At 37.0% G+C, this 18,812-nt stretch overlaps 2 protein-coding genes across 5 annotated transcripts in view; both read right to left on the bottom strand.

The window, feature by feature from the left end:
- The window catches only part of rbms1a (RNA binding motif, single stranded interacting protein 1a), a 312,567-nt gene that overhangs the window by 196,904 nt on the left and 96,851 nt on the right, over positions 1 to 18,812 (bottom strand). The window lies entirely within an intron of this gene.
- Positions 661 to 18,812, bottom strand: part of itgb6 (integrin, beta 6) — a 45,516-nt gene continuing 27,364 nt past the window's right edge. For all 3 annotated transcript variants that reach the window (XM_087273368.1, XM_087273367.1, XM_087273366.1), the window contains 7 exons: positions 17,309 to 17,574; positions 13,042 to 13,193; positions 8,915 to 9,137; positions 4,525 to 4,619; positions 1,852 to 1,968; positions 1,312 to 1,478; positions 661 to 1,194 (listed from right to left, as the gene is read on the bottom strand). In XM_087273368.1, coding sequence (XP_087129494.1) covers positions 1,096 to 1,194; positions 1,312 to 1,478; positions 1,852 to 1,968; positions 4,525 to 4,619; positions 8,915 to 9,137; positions 13,042 to 13,193; positions 17,309 to 17,574 — 1,119 coding nt within the window. In that variant the 3' untranslated portion in view covers positions 661 to 1,095. The remainder of the gene's footprint in view (positions 1,195 to 1,311; positions 1,479 to 1,851; positions 1,969 to 4,524; positions 4,620 to 8,914; positions 9,138 to 13,041; positions 13,194 to 17,308; positions 17,575 to 18,812) is intronic.

Genomic DNA, 18,812 nt, shown 5'->3' with positions numbered 1-18,812 from the left:
CCGATGTCCTGACTCTCTGTGGTCATTAAAAATCCCAGGATGTCCTTTGAAAAAGAGTAGGGGTTTAACCCTGGCATCCTGGCCAATTCTGCCCACTGGCCTCTGTCCATTATGGCTTCCTAACTCTCCCCATATCATAATTGGCTTCATCACTCTGTCTCCTCTGCACCAATCAGCTGGTGTGTGGTGTGCGGTCTGGTGCAAAAATGGTTGCCGTCGCGTCATAAAGGTGAATGCTGCAGACTGGTGGTGGATGAGGAGATTCCCCTTATGTGTAAAGCTTTTTGAGAGCCCAAAAAAGCACTATTTAAATAAAAGGAATTATTATTAATTAACTAACATTTTACTCTGCCTCCTATATTTACAGTATGTTCTGTTTTCACTTTAAAGGCAATGAAAATAACTTATTCATCACTATAAAGGTGAAAATACTGCACATAAAGCACATAATAATGCACATAAAGGTCCCTTAGAAAAAAGTAGATTTTAGATGAAACTTTCAGATGGCATTTAGAGGCTTTTTCATCTGAACTCTTCGATTGCAGAATTTATTTTAGAAAACATTTTTTGTTTGTTTTAAATAAGAACAAATTGAATCCTTAAAGACTTAGCTATATGCCAAGTTGTGCATTTAGAGACAAATAATGAGACTCAACATGAAAAAAACCATAAAATATATTACAAAACAAACACAGACACTTTTTTTTACATTTGATCCAGCAAAATCTCACTTAGTCTAGTTAAAAAAGGCTCAGCCTCAACTAATCAATCAGAAACATGTCATGAATGACTACATAGAAAAACATTTGGCTAAAACAACCACAAGAAACACTAAATGTTAAACAAGAAGTTCCAGTGTCGCCCATATTAAACAGTACCTTTAGCACTTTTAGCAGCACAACACAACTTTTAAAATGTACATTTTTAAAAATAAATTCACTGCCACCTTACAAGCACACAAATACAAACACACACATACACATGCACACAGTGTCCTGCTTGTACAGTACAAGAAAATTCATTTAAATAATAAAAAAACAGTATTCGCTCCTAGTTATAGAAGCCTACATTCTGTGTTTTAACACACAAAGTTGGTCAGCGGCCTAAAGAAACATCACTCTTCTGCTGCCCTGTGCTTTTGTAGGTCACATTTTTAAACGTTGACGTCGAGCTCCTGAAAAGAGGATTCGTGCCCTGGAGATACAAGTTGAACACACGATTACTTCAAGTAAATTGAGCCATTAAGAGAGTAACATGAACAGAATGTGCATTATATTACACACTGCCAAACTCTTGCTAATGTTATCATACCGACTGCCATTTGGCTTTGGCCTTTTCTGCTTCAAACTTGGCAACCTCTTTCCGGTCATGAACAGAAACGAGAAACTTCCAGATCACAAGGAGTGCAATGCCGATGATGAGGACAGACATGCACACACCCAGAGCGATCAGTGGTGCGTTTGGTGGTTCTGAGCAGTCTGGGTAATTATACACACAAACCATGTTAAATATAAACATAACTCTGTTTGAATGTATGATCCCACAACACTCAATTTAAAGCGATAGTTCTAGAAAAACGTAACATTTACCCACCATTATAGGGTTCTAAACCGATTTGAGTTTCTTTTAGCTGTTGAACACTGAGGAATATATGTTGATGAACTGATAACTAGTATCCGTTAAATTTCATAGTAGGAAACGTGACTACTGGTTTTCAACAATCTTCCAAATCTGTATGTGTGTGTGTTCAACAGAAAAACTCAGATAGGTTTGAAACAAAACCCATCATTTTTGGATGAAATACTGGTTTGAAGTGTGTACGTTAATGTATGAAGAAAAAACACATCTCACCGTAAAGCTTGGGGTTGTAAATGATGCTGCCGTGATCGCTGGCTACCAAGCTGAAAGACAGCAGGCAACTCTCCTCGCTTTGTAAGGTGCATGGTGCTGCCCGACTCTCCTCAAAATCTACAAAATAATTTATTTATTGTAAAATGAGTTAAATTTAATACTAGTAATATTCAAATGTGGTTTCTTAGATACTGATAAATGAGCATTATTTGTCCTATCATTCTTATACAAGATTTAAATGTAAGATTTGTACATGAAGAATTAAACTTTTTTTTATTTGACTGTTTTTAACAACAGCACAGTACAATCGCTGAAATAACACCATAAACAAGTTTCAATTCATATTTAATTAAAAGCACTTTCACGGACCCGTGTTTGGTATTAAGTACTTTTCAGGCCTTGAATCCATATGCCTGAAATTTAAGTACTTTCAAGAAGCGTGGGAACCCTGTGTACATGTTGTCTGTCTGTAGTGTGCCGTTTGGCCGTCTGAACATCCATGATGCAGACAAACAACAAACACAAGGACAAGAAAGTGTGCGTCTAGTCCCCCCTCCCCCCTTCTTATCATATTATCAGTTTATTCAGTTCACCTGTTTTTCTTGATTTGTTCTGCTTTATTCACCTTATTCTCCGCCGACGAGTGGGCGCTGCCATTTGAATCTTTTTGGCTTGAGACTTCCGGTCTCATTCACTTCCATTCATTTTTTGACGATAAAAACTGCTCATTACGCTGCTTGATGTTGCAATTTGATATATTCTTATTATTTTGTTCTACTTGGTCTGTGTAGTCATGCACCCCCTACCCCCTAACCTGACAGTCAGGGCACGTCGACAAGCTGCTTCAACCATTATCACTCTTCTATTAGGCCACGTACTGTATATATCCTCCCTCTCTCTCATACAGTATATAAGCTACTGTGCACCTTCTGGCTGTGTCGTTTGTTTCAGATTACCAAAGCTTCAAGTCCTAGCTGCCATTCTTCACAGAAAGCGACAGCTTAGTCATTCCGCCATGTGACACCTCTGTTCATTAAGATACTGTATTACGCATGTTCCTTATCATTTTACTATTCAGGTTATGGTTCCGGGGGGTTAATGCAGACTCTTTTGTATGTGCAAATAGTTATGGAGGGAGAACCCCCATTAGGAACCATACTGTCATGCATAACTGGGCAATAAACTCAACTTGCTTAAGTGGTCCTGCCAGAAGTAGAGACTCTGTAGCCAAACATTTAGACATAAATGTGTCTAAGTGTGTGTGTTTTATCAGAACCCTGTCAAGAGACTACAAATCCTGTCAAACCACAACTGATTATGAAGGTAAAACTGTCAAAACCACACAAGATGTACAAGAGAAAAACACTTGTGTGATGGTATGTCCTACTGAAAAGTGTTGCATGCAGAACTGTTGCAAACAATTTATGTGTTGAATTTCAAGAGTTCACACTTAGCTGATGATTGATTATAAAGCTTGTTTGGCATGCTGTCCCGGGAGAGAGCCCTGAGCTCATGAGGTATATATATTAGTGGTGGGGTGTTATTGGCGTTAACATGCTGCGTTAACGCAAGACTCTTATCGCGCGATTAAAAAAAATGCCGTTAATCTATTCTCAAAGTTGGTTTGGGAGCTGGGTCTATTCTACGCAAGCTATGATGACTTTCACCTTGATATTTTAGCATGGATGTATACCTGACCGGTGAGCTGTCTGACAAAAAAAGTACCCTTCTTTAACTGTTCGGTAGTTTCACTTAAACTCATGAACATTTCATTCATGCCGCCGAGACAAACTGGGGTATTAGACGCAAATAAGGTGTAAGGACTGGTGAGAGTATTATGCAATTTAGTAACGCACGCACAGTGGAAAGAAAAAACATCGTTTCACGATGTGTATGTTTGTGTGTGTGTGTTTGCGGTCCTTTACTGACTGCCGCATGTGTGGATTTTGTTGGAAAATATGACTAAAAGTCCTACATGACGGTGTTTACTGATCGCGGTGTTTACACCAATAATGCCACTAGTACCTGCATACTCCACATGTCTTAATTCAATTTCTGTATAGTTCAGTTATGACTTTAGTCGGATTAAGGTAATCAAAAATCACTGTTATGTAGGCCTACCGTTCAACAACATTTATGTTTAACTGAATAAACAGTTAGTAAGCACAAGTACAGCTTATTGAACATCATTTATTTTCATTACCAATTATCATAGTAGAACAGTTTACCAAGCAGTTTGTGATGCCTTTTGGAAACAGGTGATGCGCTCCTGGTCTAATGCGCCACCTGGCTTGAGAAACCCGCTCTCAAAGAATTATTATTTGGGTAGCACTTATATTCTGAATTCCTTCGGCAGAATTCAAATGAGCCATTTTAATCTAGATTAATTCCGAGATAAATCTAGATTATTCTAGATTAAATCAATTTATCTATGCCCACCTATAACATATATTAATACCAATACTGTGTTTGATATTTTGCTGCTATTTGAAGGATCTATTTTAAAAATAAGGAAATTAGTTTGGTTGCACCATTCAGAAAACTTGCAAAATTGTTGCAAGTCAAGATAAAATCAAAAATTATCTGAAATGTTATTTAATTTGATTTTGTTTGATTTGATAATGAAATTATATTTTTGCTATATCGCCACCCCTTAAAACAGTGTATTCTGACCTGTTGAATTGCTGACGGCGGTGTGTAGAGAGCTGCACTTTACAGCACACTCATCTGACGGCTCTTTAGCTTTTAGGAAACACTCAGCACAAGACCTGCGGGACACACAGAGACAACATTAGAAAACCCGTCGACCCCACAGAGAGTTGTCTGTTTTGTGACTGTTTTCTTAGAGCTGGATTTCTCTTTTGTTGCTCTCATTCTCTCTGTATCTCTGTATCACAGAGTCAAATGACACACAGGGTGACAGGACTTTTATTGGGAAGGAAATGCAATACTGCAGAGCTGCCACATGCCTTTTGGTGCTCATATATGCCCATTGGACAAAAGGAAGACTCCTAAAGACACAACATAAAGCTGGCTGCAAAAACACAGTGATGAAAAACAATCTTGCCAATATGTTAATTTTCATTGTGTAATAGTTAACCACTTAACTATACATCGACTTTCGCTTTCAGATTTAAAGGGCTAGCGTTGCACCAGACCCCCGTAAGTGGTGTCGTTTGAAAGTGTATAATCTAAATTTTATGCACATATGCATCACTTTGGTTTCTATTCTACTGTATAAAAGTTATTTACACCTAAATACACAGTATTTTGGATACCCGAGCTAGGTATTTTACATTGGTTCATTTTCATATTTTTTTATATGACACATGTACAAGTTATAGCTCAAATGAAAGCTCTTGCCGGTGCTCATACAGTTCTAGCATTCTTTTTACTGAATTATATTCCTATGCCAAACAGTTGTTGAATGAATTGTGGTGTTTCCATGGCACAGAAGTGTAAACACTACATTCATGATCAATAAGCAGCCCCAGATAGCACAGACAGCTGTCATCTCTTACCTTAGCTGTGCCCTTCAGGGCCATTCTTCTCTGTTTTTGAGGTGATGTGCATAAGTAATCCTTTTATATGTCTGATGTGGTCCAAACACAGTGAATTATGTTTGATCAAACAAAAGAATAGTGAAATATGTAAACAAGGATCGGTCTCTGTGGCTTAAACAGCCCTTCTCATCAGTTGGAATACAATAACTTTTGCATAGATTATGGTAGAGACATTTTTCTTTTTTCCTATGATTACTGACATGTGCAGGAACCACCAAAATTAATTACAGCATGCTAGAGCACACAGAACCTAAAAGGTACACTTTCAAATTTGAGTTTATAAAAAAAATACAAAAAGTGGCTCTTTTTTAGGTGTTTATTATAACACAGACGACATATACAGTTATTTTAAACACTTTCAATAGTGTTTTATGAAAATTCAAAGGGTTTTCTTTAAAATAATACCAAATTTTTGCATTTACACCTCTGCATGTGGATTTGGGAAGCTTTTAAATTTGGGTAGGCAAAATCCAGGCGGAAATCCCCAAATAGCAGCAGAGTTTAAGTGGTTAAAATACAAAAGTAGCTGTTTAATATCTTTTGGTGAAGACAGAAGCAGAATAAGCAAACAAATAATAGTTAATGTAAAAATATGATTTTTAAAAATATACATTTGCTTTTAACTAATCCAAATATATTGAATAAAAAAAATATTATGAATATTATTACCAATATTATATATCTATTTATATGTATTATATATATATATATATATATATATATATATATATATATATATATAAAATTTTTAATATTAATAATCAAATAAAAACACTTAAATATTCCTCCAGTTAACATTATTAGTCTAAAACTAAAATCATAAAGCTAGATCTGTTTTTGTTATTTTAAATAAACTTTAGCTGAAATATTTTTCTCAGCTCAATGCTAATCGTAAGTAAAATAACAATAATTAAAACTTAAAATTATATTTAGAATGTATAAAAAATATCTGAGCACTGTATATATATATATATATATATATATATATATACTATTATCAGACCCCCTAGTACTTTGCGATCGCTGAATCCAGTGCATAAGCAAAAGTCGCAAATTTTTGCAATCCTGCAAAATTCTTAATTTAAACGCAAAAAAAAAAAAGGCAAAAATTTAAATAATCTCATAAAACATCCAATTCCAAACCAAATAATCAAATTAAATTTATTTCAGTTTGCAATTAATTGTTTTACATGACTTACAGATGTTGCATACGCAGCGCATGGGATGTATTTGAGTGTCTCTCGAACAAAGACGTCTCAGCTGCGTCCTGGCAATCATTACATTATATGGAGGGGGGTGGGGTGTTTTGCAGACTGTGCAGTAAGCAGACGCGGATGAAGCACGAGTGTTTTACATGTGAAGATTGGATTAGACATCCTGTGGTATGAATTGGCTGTTTTGTGCGTTTGACGCGCTTTTGACTGCAAAAGAAAGTGTGAGCAAACACCTAACAAACGGAGCAATGAAACAAACAGAAAAGCAAGCAGCTTACAATGATGGAGATTGGTTTAAGAATGCCAGCCACTGGATGTGACCGAATTGAAGGTCATTATTTGTGCTTTACATGTAAAGCTGGTATTATAATGCGTGTCAAATCATTAAATGATTTCGTTTAACTCTTTCCCCACGGTTAATGAGAGAAAATGCTTCCCTGCTATTGACGAATTTTCCGGCAATCTGTGTTTTAGGTGTATTATGGTAGTGGAAAACCCTAACATATGTTTTCTCGCTAATGAAGCGCTCAGTTTTTCCACTTACAAAGTCCGCCATGTAAATAGCAAATGTGCTATTGCGCAGTGCAACTGACTCTTAAAGGGAACAGGAGATGAGACTCCAAATGGTTTCTTCTCAAAACACCCTATAACTCAATAAGCTCAACCCTGTTAGACCATGCGCTTTGGCGCAAAGCAGATTTTTCCATCGTTAGAAAAGCAAATGTGGATTCTGACACGCTCTTAAGGCTTTTGCGCCCTGCGCTTTGGACTTTGCGCCTAGATTGTCAAAGTAGAGCCCAATGCCTTTGTATCAGATTGCACATCTAACATAGTAGGCTACCTAATATCGTAAATACGATATAATTCATTCATTCATTCATTCATTTATTTATTCATTTTCTTTTCGGCTTAGTCCCTTTATTAATCCAAGGTCGCCACAGTGGAATGAACTGCCAACTTATCCAGCACATGTTTAACGCAGTGGATACCCTTCCAGCTGCAACCCTTCTCTGGGAAACATCAATACAGACTCATTCACACTCATACACTTCTGATAATTTAGCCTACACAATTCACCTGTACCGCATGTCTTTGGACTGTGGAGGAAACCGGAGCACCCGGAGGAAACCCACGCAAATGCAGGGAGAACATGCAAACTCAACACATAAACGCCAACTGACCCAGCTGAGGCTCGAACCAGCGACCTTCTCGCTGTGAGGCGACAGCCCTACCTACTGCGCCACCGCATCGCCCAATACAATATCATGTATATAAAAACTTATATTCATTAATTTATTTTTTATAGCAAATTTGTCTGCAAATTTCTGGTAATTACCAAAAAAATTTAAAATCACAAAAACAATTGTGAAAAACTAGGGGTCTGTATTATATGCTGATATAACCAGCATATAATAGTATAACTTTTATACTAACTTATACTAACTATTAATACAAATCACAATAATATCTCAGTAATAATAATAATGCTTCCAAGTGAACTTTTAAATGACAAAAGTATAAATAATTATCCAAGTATATAATAAATAATATAAATATAATAAAACTAAGTGGAATTAGTTGTTGTACAAGTTTATGCAAACATACTTACATGAAGCTTGTTTCTATAATTAAATTAACAAAAATTGTGACTTTATTCTCACCAACCTGACTTGCTTTCATGCAATTGTGAATTTATGTTCTCATATTTGGCTGCACTGATTTCAAACTACATTTGAATTGTGAGAAAATAAGTCAGAACTGTGAAGGGTAATCATCTTAGATTGGTCCTTCAACATGACGATGAGTTCACTGTACTCAAATGGCCTCCACAGTCACCAGATCTCAATCCAATAGAGCACCTTTGGGACATGGTGGAACAGGAGATTCACAAACCATGATATGCAGCCAACAAATCTGCAGCACCTGCGTGATGCCAGCATGTCAATATGGAGCAGAATCTCTGAGGAATTTGTCCAGTACCTTGTTAAATCTATGCCACGAAGGATTAAGGCAGTTCTGAAGGCAAAAACGGGTCTAACCGAGTACTAGTAGTGTACCTAATAAAGTGGACAATATTTATTTATTTTTTGTTTAGTACATAAATAATGTAATCTTCCATAGTTTGAGGGCAAAGAGGAAAGATAAAATGGAAACTCATTAGTCTTTATTAAAATCTTTGGTAATTAACCTCTCACAATCATTACCTAATGATTCAAACAAATGACTTTAAGAGCTGCGCAGCCATTCTGAAAATTGTTTTTCAGTCCCAAATGTGTGTGCACTAACCTGTGTATGCTGCAGATGTCTCCACACGTTGGGCATCTTTCACAGTGTTTGCCCGAGGCTCCAGGAACACTGCATTCACACTTCCCACACACACACCTGCCCCGTCCACTGCAGACTGACCCATCCGAGGACACACACGACCGGTTACTGGTGCTGCAGTTACAGAACTCACCCATCCAGCCGCTGTCACACACACACTCACCACAGTCACACTCCCCATGACCTAAACACACATCAGCAAAGGAAAGGCAAAGAGGTATAGTACATGAAGTTAATCAGATTTAAGAAAAAAGTCTGTTTTATATTGAGTAATCAATCTCTAAAATGACAGTAAATCTTTATTAATAAAAAATAAATACATACTATGTAAAATACATAGTTTAAGTCAGAAATATTAGCCACCCTGTGATTTTTTTTTCTTTTTTAAATATTTCCTAAATGATGTTTAACAGAGCAAAAAATTTTCCCAGTATGTCTGATAATATTGTTTATTCTGGAAAAAGTCTTATTTGTTTCGGCTAGAATAAAAGCAGTTTTACATTTTTTAAAACACCATTTTATGGTCAAAATTATTAGAACATTTAAGCTATATATTTTTTCCCAATATTCGACGGAACAAACCATCATTATACAATAACTTGCCTAATTACCCTACCCTGTCTAGTTAACCTAATTAACCTAGTTAAGCCTTTAAATGTCACTTTAACCTGTATAAGCTTCAAGTGTCTTGAAAAATATCAAGTAAAATATTATTTACTGTCATCATGACAAAGATAAAATAAATCAGTTATTAGAGATAATTATTATTATTATTAAAACCATTATGTTTAGAAATGTGTTGAGAAAATCTCTCTGCTAAACAGAAATTGGGGAAAAAATAAACAGGGGGGCTAATAATTCTGGCTTTAACTGTATATACTGGATTTCCTACTGTATGTGTTTGAGTACACTGTAAAAATATCTGTAAATGAACAATTTTCCATATTTTGTGATCCATGTTTTTATTGTATTTATTATTAGTTATTTATGCTTGTTATTTGCATTGAGGGACCTTGACCTTCCCCACAAATGTAGTTTGATGTTAAAGAAATGTAAAAAGTTTATATATATATATATATATATATATATATATATATATATATATATATATATATATATATATATATATATATATATATATATATATATATATATATATAAACACATGTATGTATGTGTGTGTATGTATGCATGCATGTATGCCAACTGGCCCAGCTGGGACTTCACTGGAAACCAGTGACATTCTTGCTGTGAGGTGACAGTGCTAATCACGGAGGCAGCTTTGCACCTATCCCTCCTATTGTTTTAGAATTCAGTTGATACTATTTGTCCTTTGGGTCAAAAATGACCCGCCTTCACTAAATCTATAAAACAAAGCATCAAAACTTAATTTTAGTTCTCAAATCTATTTTGAATGAAGAAACATCCTCTTTTTTCTAATGCTAAAGGTACTTGAATAGGTATAAAAGGTTTTTATCAAAACCACCTTCATAAAAGTTAAAGCAGCAGATTCCTATTTTTGTGTTTAGGAGGTGTGTGTGTGTGTGTGTGTGTGTGTGTGTGTGTGTGTGTGTGTGTGTGTGTGTGTGTGTGTGTGTGTGTATGTACTGTATGTGCCAGTAGTTTTTGTGGTGTAAACAATTCTATAGCTGGCAGGTTGAATCAAAGGACAATCATTGTACCATGAAGCCTTCATTAAAATAGAAAATTATTCATGTTTAGATAATCAATTTTATAAAAAGTCACAACATTTTTTCAAAAACTTATTGTTTGGGGTTATTTGGTAACCCTTTAGAATAATGGTTCATTAGTTAATGTTAGCTAATATATTTACTAACAGTAACCAAGCATGAATATTCTTGCAATTAATTAATTAATTATAGTTTAACATTAACTAATGCATAATTAAAATCCAAAATTGTGCCTGTTAACATTAGTGATGTGTGATACCACTGGTTTCCCATCCGATCTGATACCAAGTAAAATAAAAGGCCGATCCGATACCGATTCTTTACTCAAAAATTACTGTTAGGGAAATTAAAGTAAAAAGTAGTATACTTAAAAGTGTCACTTTATACTCAATACAAGACATATTACGGGTTACTCTGGTTTAATGATGATTTCATACAAAAAAAAAAAAAAAGAGCCAGCTAACATATTTATTGACAGCATCTGAGCAGCTTGTATATATTAAAACACGTTAATCCGGTCCCCTTGAAGATTTTGAACCTTTTTCTTGTCATTCTATCATGTATTTTATGTATTTTTGTCACAAAATACAGCCACATTTTCTCCCTTTGTACCTGGATAGCGCCTGCCTGCTGCACCTAAGGACTCTGAGAGCGATGTCTGTCCCACCCTAGCAGCACCTGTGCCTCTCCTTTCCTCCTCTTCTAAACAACTTGTGCCAGGCCAGCAGACTAGCTAGCTAGTGTGATCAGCAGTTGTACAGTGCCGTATTTCGCACATGACTTGGCAGGCGGAAGAAGTAGTAGTTCCGACTAAGTTGGTTATATTCCAAGAAACTAGGGTAATTGTGGTTACTTTCTGCTGTATTTTTATTCCAATAAACTACATATTTGCTCCAAAATATTAAAATATCAATATTTCCATAAGATAATCGATTCTAGAACATGCAAAGCTGGTTTCGGAGATATAGATTTTTTTGTTTCGATCAGCACATCACTAGTTAACATTAGTTACTGCACCATGAGTTAACATGAACTAACATGAACTAACACAATTTAAAATAAATAACATTAACTATCGTTAACAGAGGAATAGATATCATAAATGAAAGCTTTAGCGAAGGTTCTACCAGGAAGACTGAGATGTCATGTCATTCATAATAATTATCTCGTCAGCCTATAACAACCAAGCAAGCCATGTATAAAAGCTCATCTAAACAATCTGTTTCGCTGTATTCAGGTGACGTTGCGGAAGTTTCCCTCCATCCTCCCCATCACCACCACCACCAGGTTGGCCTCGTCTCCACTCAGGGGGTTGGCTTCGCCCTGCCTTCATCTTCAGGCAGGATCTGCCAGCTCATCCAGAGTTCTGCACTATAGACGGGGCTTACGCCAAAGAACTTTATGAAAGGACCGTAACGAACTCATTCATGCAAACAATTCACAATAAATGTTCAAACGTTTATCTGCTTCCTAGAGTCTTTCTGGTAGAACAGGTATTACTAATAGTTTCCTTATGTTAATAAATACATTAACTAATGGACCATTAATTTGAAAAGTGTTACCAGTTGTTTTTCTGCTGTTAAATTGGTGCATGGGTCATTTTTCACCTGTAAGTCATAAGGTGGGTTAAGCCAAGACTACACCTTCATTACATTACAGTTTTCAAGCAGTTCTTATAAAAATGGTTTGTAAAAACACATTACTACTGTGCCTCTTGAGACTAATCAAGAACACTGAGGTATTTTGAGATGTCACTGCATGTTATTTTCAGCTAGGACAGCTCAAACATGCAATTTAGTCTAAGACTAGCCTTTAAGGGCTAGTTCATGCAAAAATGAAACATTTTCTCACCCTTGTTTGAAACCTGTTTGAGTTTCTTTCTTCAAACACAAAATAATATATTTTAAACAATGCTGAAAAGCAGCATCCATTGACTTCCATAGTATTGTTGTTCCAACTATAGACTACCATGCCCCTACTATCCAACATTCTTCAGGATCTTTTTTTTCTGAGGAAAGAAATTCACTCTTGATTTGGAACCACTTGAGAGTGAGTAAATGGTGTGGACATTTTTATTTTGGGGTGAACTATCCCTTTAAACCTGTAATCTGATGACATAATCCGAATGACATGTAATCAGCTACTATCCAACAGTGTGTACATATATACAGTATATATAAATTACACCGCACACTAGAATGGATATATAAATAAACACAAACATGAGATGGCCCACATTAAAGCCTTCCGCCCGTTTCCTCCCGAGCACAGCAACTGTTTTGCCAATTATCTGCGTGTTATTCTTTCATTAACATTCCACAGTGTGACAGCAGATCAAATATCTCTCCCACTGTCAGCGCTTTCTTTTCTTCTGACAGTGTAAAAGCATGTACTGACCTCCGCAGAGCTCTCCTCTGAAGCGCAGGCAAGAGAAGTTGTCACATTCACAGTACGGCCCGTACACACGGCCGAAACTGGACGGCAGACACACGCACTGTCCACAGAAACACTCGCCCTGCCCGCTGCAAACCTCTGCACCTTCATTAGCCCTGCCGAACACACACACACACACACACACACACACCTGTGGTAAAATACACAGCCATTTACCACTTTTAAAATTTTTAATGAATATAAAAAAATCACATAAAACAAAACAAAATCACAAATGTTTCTGTTCAGGGTTATTATAGCTGGATAAAACCAGTTTGTTACCTAAAATAGTCAGAACCCGGGTCTGAACTTTGCTTTCTCTCTCTTTTCGGACAGCGTTTTCGATCTTCTCTTTCTGACAACTTTCTAATTTGTCTTCAAATTGCTGTGTAACTTCACACAGCTGATTGTCTTTGCCAATTAGTAGCCTTATTTGTTTACTGCCACCAGCCTTTCATTTCTGCCGATTGCTGGTCCTATATGTAAGGGTGTTTTGCTTCTCTTCTTGCCAGAGTGTTGGGTTTCTTACAGCTTTCTTGTTGGTCTGTTGCTTGTTTTATCTCTGTATACCAGGGGTCACCAACCTTTATAAAACTGAGAGCTACTTCTTGGGTACTGATTAACATGGAGGGCTACCAGTTTGATAAACACTTCTCTAATAACAAATTTGCTCAATTTACTTTTAATTATACTTTATGTTTTGGGTAATAATTAATGATATTCATCCATGTGAAGACACTAATCATGTTAATGATTCCCACAAAAGTTATCAACAATGATTTAACAGGGTAGGAAATACCCTGTATTTAATGTATCAATGTGCAACACTTTATTTTTATATATCTCTGCAAATATTTACATTTTTAAATGATTACTTCTATATTAGATGAAGCTTACTGGTAAGTGGCACTATGGTGAGCTATTTTTAGAACAGGCCTGCGGGCAACACATGTGATACTTGCGGGCTACCCGCGGGCACCACGTTGGTGACCCCTGCTGTATACTCTGTCCAGTTCTCTGGAGCCATTCTGGATTTGGTCTTTCCTGCTGGAGAATCGTCTTGTCATTGCCCTTTTCCTGTTTTGCCAGGCCTGGACTAAAGACTTGCTTTATTTCTGACTGAAATGTAGCTCACTCCAGATTTTCTTTACAATGTAATGCTACTAATTTTAGTTGGAATTTATCCTATATTGTGACGTTGCTGGTGGTCCAGTCTTCAGTTTATTTTTTTACTAAAGTCCAAGAACTGCTCTGGATCTGAGCAAGTTGTTGGGTCTTTTTCTTTTTGCTTATTTAATTAAACCTATTGATATGAACTCCTCTACTTATAGGATCCTTTATATAAACATTCCTGACAAAAATAAAATGAACCTTATCTGAAATAAAGGAAATCGAATAAATGTGTATTTTTTTTCATTCTTTTTTTTTTGGTATTTTCTGATAATTTTCCTTTATTTAGAAAAAAAAAATATCTATCTATCTATCTATCTATCTATCTATCTATCTATCTATCTATCTATCTATCTATCTATCTATCTATCTATCTATCTATCTATCTATCTATCTATCTATCTATCTATCTATCTATCTATCTATCTATATATACACACACACACACAACAGTTCTGTCTGGTTCTTAAATCTGATTAGCTGATTAATTCTGCAAGAACAGCATTCCTACAGCCTCCTCACCCTTGTGTATTACTCCACCCACATTAAGTGACAGCAGATTAATAAACTCATCAGCCTGTCCTACTTAGCAGAGCAAAGATGGTTCACGTTCCACCACAAGATGGTGACAGAGACAGCATAAAAAAGAAGAGAAAAACTCAATTTTAAACTAAAGCTGAACAAATCATTATAAAACTGATAAGTGACTTTCTAAATTGGTCTCTCTCTTTTGTATGTTGAAGTGCAGTATTTATACCATAGTTATCTGGTGGTGTTTCTGGTAGTGTTTGCTTTGCTTTGGCTTTTTTGGGGTTAATTATTGTGATGGGGCGAGGCAGTGGCGCAGTAGGTAGTGCTGTCGCCTCACAGCAAGAAGGTTGCTGGTTCGAACCTCGGCTCATTTGGCGTTTCTGTGTGGAGTTTGCATGTTCTTCCTGCCTTCGTGTGGGTTTCCTCCGGGTGCTCCGGTTTCCCCCACAGTCCAAAGACATGTGGTACAGGTGAATTGGGTAGGCTAAATTGTCCGTAGTGTATGAGTGTGTGTATGGATGTTTCCCAGAGATGGGATGCGGATGGAAGGGCATCCGCTGCGTAAAAACTTGCTGGATAAGTTGACGGTTCATTCCACTGTGGCGACCCCGGATTAATAAAGGGACTAAGCCGACAAGAAAATGAATGAATGAATTATTGTGATATCCCGATTGCAACAGAGAGATACTAGGAAATGTTTTTTTGACTGATGGCATTTAGCCTTATAATCTTAAAATGTGAGCAAAATCACCTGTCTTCTCATCACTTTAGATATTGTCGCTGCGAGTCACTCCTAGTGTGAATGAGGATTAAAGTGACGGTGGTGTAGTAGTAATGGTTTCTGCTGTTCTGATGTCAGCTGCAGATTTGAATGAATAGAGGAAAAAAAGTAGTTCCTCATACAAAAGGATTTGCACACTCTCAATGTTTGATTTTCTTTTTTTTATACACGATCATGTCGTCAAACTGCTGTATAAACGTTATATCACACTCGTAGCAGAGTGACATGGCTGCATATCGTCACTGGTGGAACACTAAGGCCCCATTTACACTAGTGCGTCTTAGTTTTTAAGCGGCGTTTTAGAATAAAAACGATCCGTGTTCACACTAGCGTTTCACCCAGCGTTTCTGAACTGCTCTCCGTCCACACCAAAACACTGAAAACGCACATCATGTGACCACACACACACACACACTCTGGAATGCAGCCATCTAGCCTGATGAGAGCTGTGCTCGTCGGAGTGTTCATCAAGTATCTCCCGCTGGATCTAATCTCACTATATTTGCTAAACGTGATATTTAATTCATCTTGTTGTCTAGATATATTTCCCGAGTTTGGTCTTTTCAATCTATTACTTGTTCTCTTGTAACGTGCTTTGGCTGAGCGCTAAGATAAGTTAATAATTAATGTAACCACGTAGCCTACATTCTGCATTCTGATTGCTTGCCTTTATTTCCTATAATGTATAAACTTATTGTATTGTACTTTTATAATGGCCATTATTGATTATTGAAACTGATATTTAGCAAAAGAGAGGGCATGTTTCGTATTTTCAATGAGAATGAAATGAAGTAATAATATTATAGGCTCCGTCTTGTTATGAATGCGCGTACAGTGTAGATGATGCTTATATATGCAGCACGACGCCTCAACATTTCTGCTGTCTGTTAAGTTCATTCATTCATTCATTTTCTTGTCGGCTTAGTCCCTTTATTAATCCGGGGTCGCCACAGCGTAATGAACCGCCAACTTATCCAGCATGTTTTTACGCAGCGGATGCCCTTCCAGCCACAACCCATCTCTGGGAAAAATCCACACACATTCACACACACACTCATACACTAAGGACAATTTAACCTACCCAATTCACCTGTACCGCATGTCTTTGGACTGTGGGGGAAACCGGAGCAACCGGAGGAATGTCTGTTAAGTTGTTAATATCAAAATGAAAATAGCAGTTCCTCATATCATGTTTTCATTATATTGTTAAGATATAGGGAAACAACATAGCCAGGATGATGTGAGTAAGGTTATAAAGTACACTGTTCCCTTTGAAGATTTCCTGACATGTCCTCAGGAGTCTGTTTTCCATATCAAACTTGCAAAGTCTGAACTTACAAGGAGAGGATGCAGGACTGAACTGTGTGTAAACTACTTAGTATTGAGGAAAAGCCCCAATAAGAGAGGAGAATATCGGCAGCCCTGCCTCCGTTTTCAGATGTCTCCTATTTCCCCCATTCACACTGAGATGGAGCAGCAGCGTTTAAGAATGAAAACGGCCTCTTTTAGTGCCCTACTACACTAATATTGACACACTTAGTAAAAATAAACAAAGATGGCTGCTAAAAATCTTTACATTGATTATCCTTTTGCTCCATGTTAATCAAACATTTAATATTTTAATCATATTTAATATACAATACTTAATATGTACAATAAAATCCGCCCATATTGAGAACTACCATTGCAATTTGCACATTTTTATTTTTTAAAAATGAGTCCCCCCTCCACCTTGAAGTCTGTTCTCACCTGCAGTCACTGACTTGATCCTGGCTCTCTGTACACTCACACTTCGGTCCCACGAAACCCGGATCACACACACACTCTCCACACTCCAGCGCCCCGCGGCCTCGGCTGCAGAAGCTGCTGTTGGTTTCGGGTGTCTGATGGCAGCTACACACACACTGCGACTCCAGCTCGATCTCCAGGGCATCTTGGAAACCCACAGGCCGCAAAGAAAACCGCCGAGGACCACCAAGACAGCCTTTTATCTCCACCGTAACGTTAAAAGATACCTGAGAGGAAATTAAAAGAAGACTTCAGAGAAGATCACCATACCGCTCAAATCACGTTCAAAGGAAACCTTTTGTCAACGTTTTAAGTTAACATTTTCAAAACATGACCAGCTTTGTCTGTCAACTGGTTTGATTATTTATGCAACACTAAAGAAATAACCTTTCCAAACTATAAAGATATATACCACTGAAAAAATGCTTGGCTCCACACAATTCCTTCATGTTGTGACTAGGGGTGGACTTAATGATTTGGCCCTAAGCAATTCCAGGTATGGGGCCCAAGCATCGAAACTTGAAACATTCTTGATATTTTTTTTCTCTGTAGATTTGGGCTCTATTTGTTGTTGTTTTGTTTTTTGCAAATAACCTGCTAACATGTTTGGAACCTTTTTCTTTTCAATGTAAAATTAAATACAATAAATTCAGAAATAAAAACAAGTTCACAAACTAACTATGTACAGCCGTATTTGTGGTTGGATTTTAATATTTACATGTGAAGGAATGTTCCACTATTCATGACGGTTTTGAAAGGAAATAATAACATTAACATCTTAATAGCTGTAGATAGATTTTACAGCATTCATTAATTTTCTTGTCGGCTTAGTCCCTTTATTAATCCAAGGTCGCCACAGCGTAATGAACCGCCAACTCATCCAGCACGTTTTTACGCAGCGGATGCCCTTCCAGCCACAACCCATCTCTGGGAAACATCCACACACTCATACACTACGGACAATTTAGCTACCCAATTCACCTGTACCGCATGTCTTTTCCCAGAGGAAACCCACGTCACCGCAGGGAGAACATGCAAACTCCACACAGAAACGCCAACTGAGCCGAGATTTTAAAGCATATGATAGAAAATTGATGAAAGAGCTATATGATTAATATAGGCTTCTTGGCATTGGTCGGGGCCTGCTAATTTTCTAGGGCCCTAAGCAGCTACTAACCTCATTTATTAAAAGTCCACCCCAGTTGTAAAAACACAAATCTATTAATTTAACTTAATTGGTCTATGTTCAACGTTATGTAAGTTATTCATGACGGTTTTGAAATGAAATAATAACATTAAACTCTTAATGGCTGTATTCAGATTTTACAACATTCATTTATTAATTTTCTTGTCGACTTAGTCCCTTTAGTAATCCGGGGTCGCACAGCGGAATGAACCGCCAACTTATCCAGCACGTTTTTACGCAGCGGATGCCCTTCCAGCCACAACCCATCTCTGGGAAACA

Source organism: Danio rerio, chromosome 11 (genome assembly GCF_052040795.2).
Source record: "Danio rerio strain M-AB ecotype USA chromosome 11, GRCz13ab, whole genome shotgun sequence".
Lineage (NCBI taxonomy): Eukaryota > Metazoa > Chordata > Actinopteri > Cypriniformes > Danionidae > Danio > Danio rerio.
This window is presented reverse-complemented; position numbering and strand designations above follow the sequence as displayed.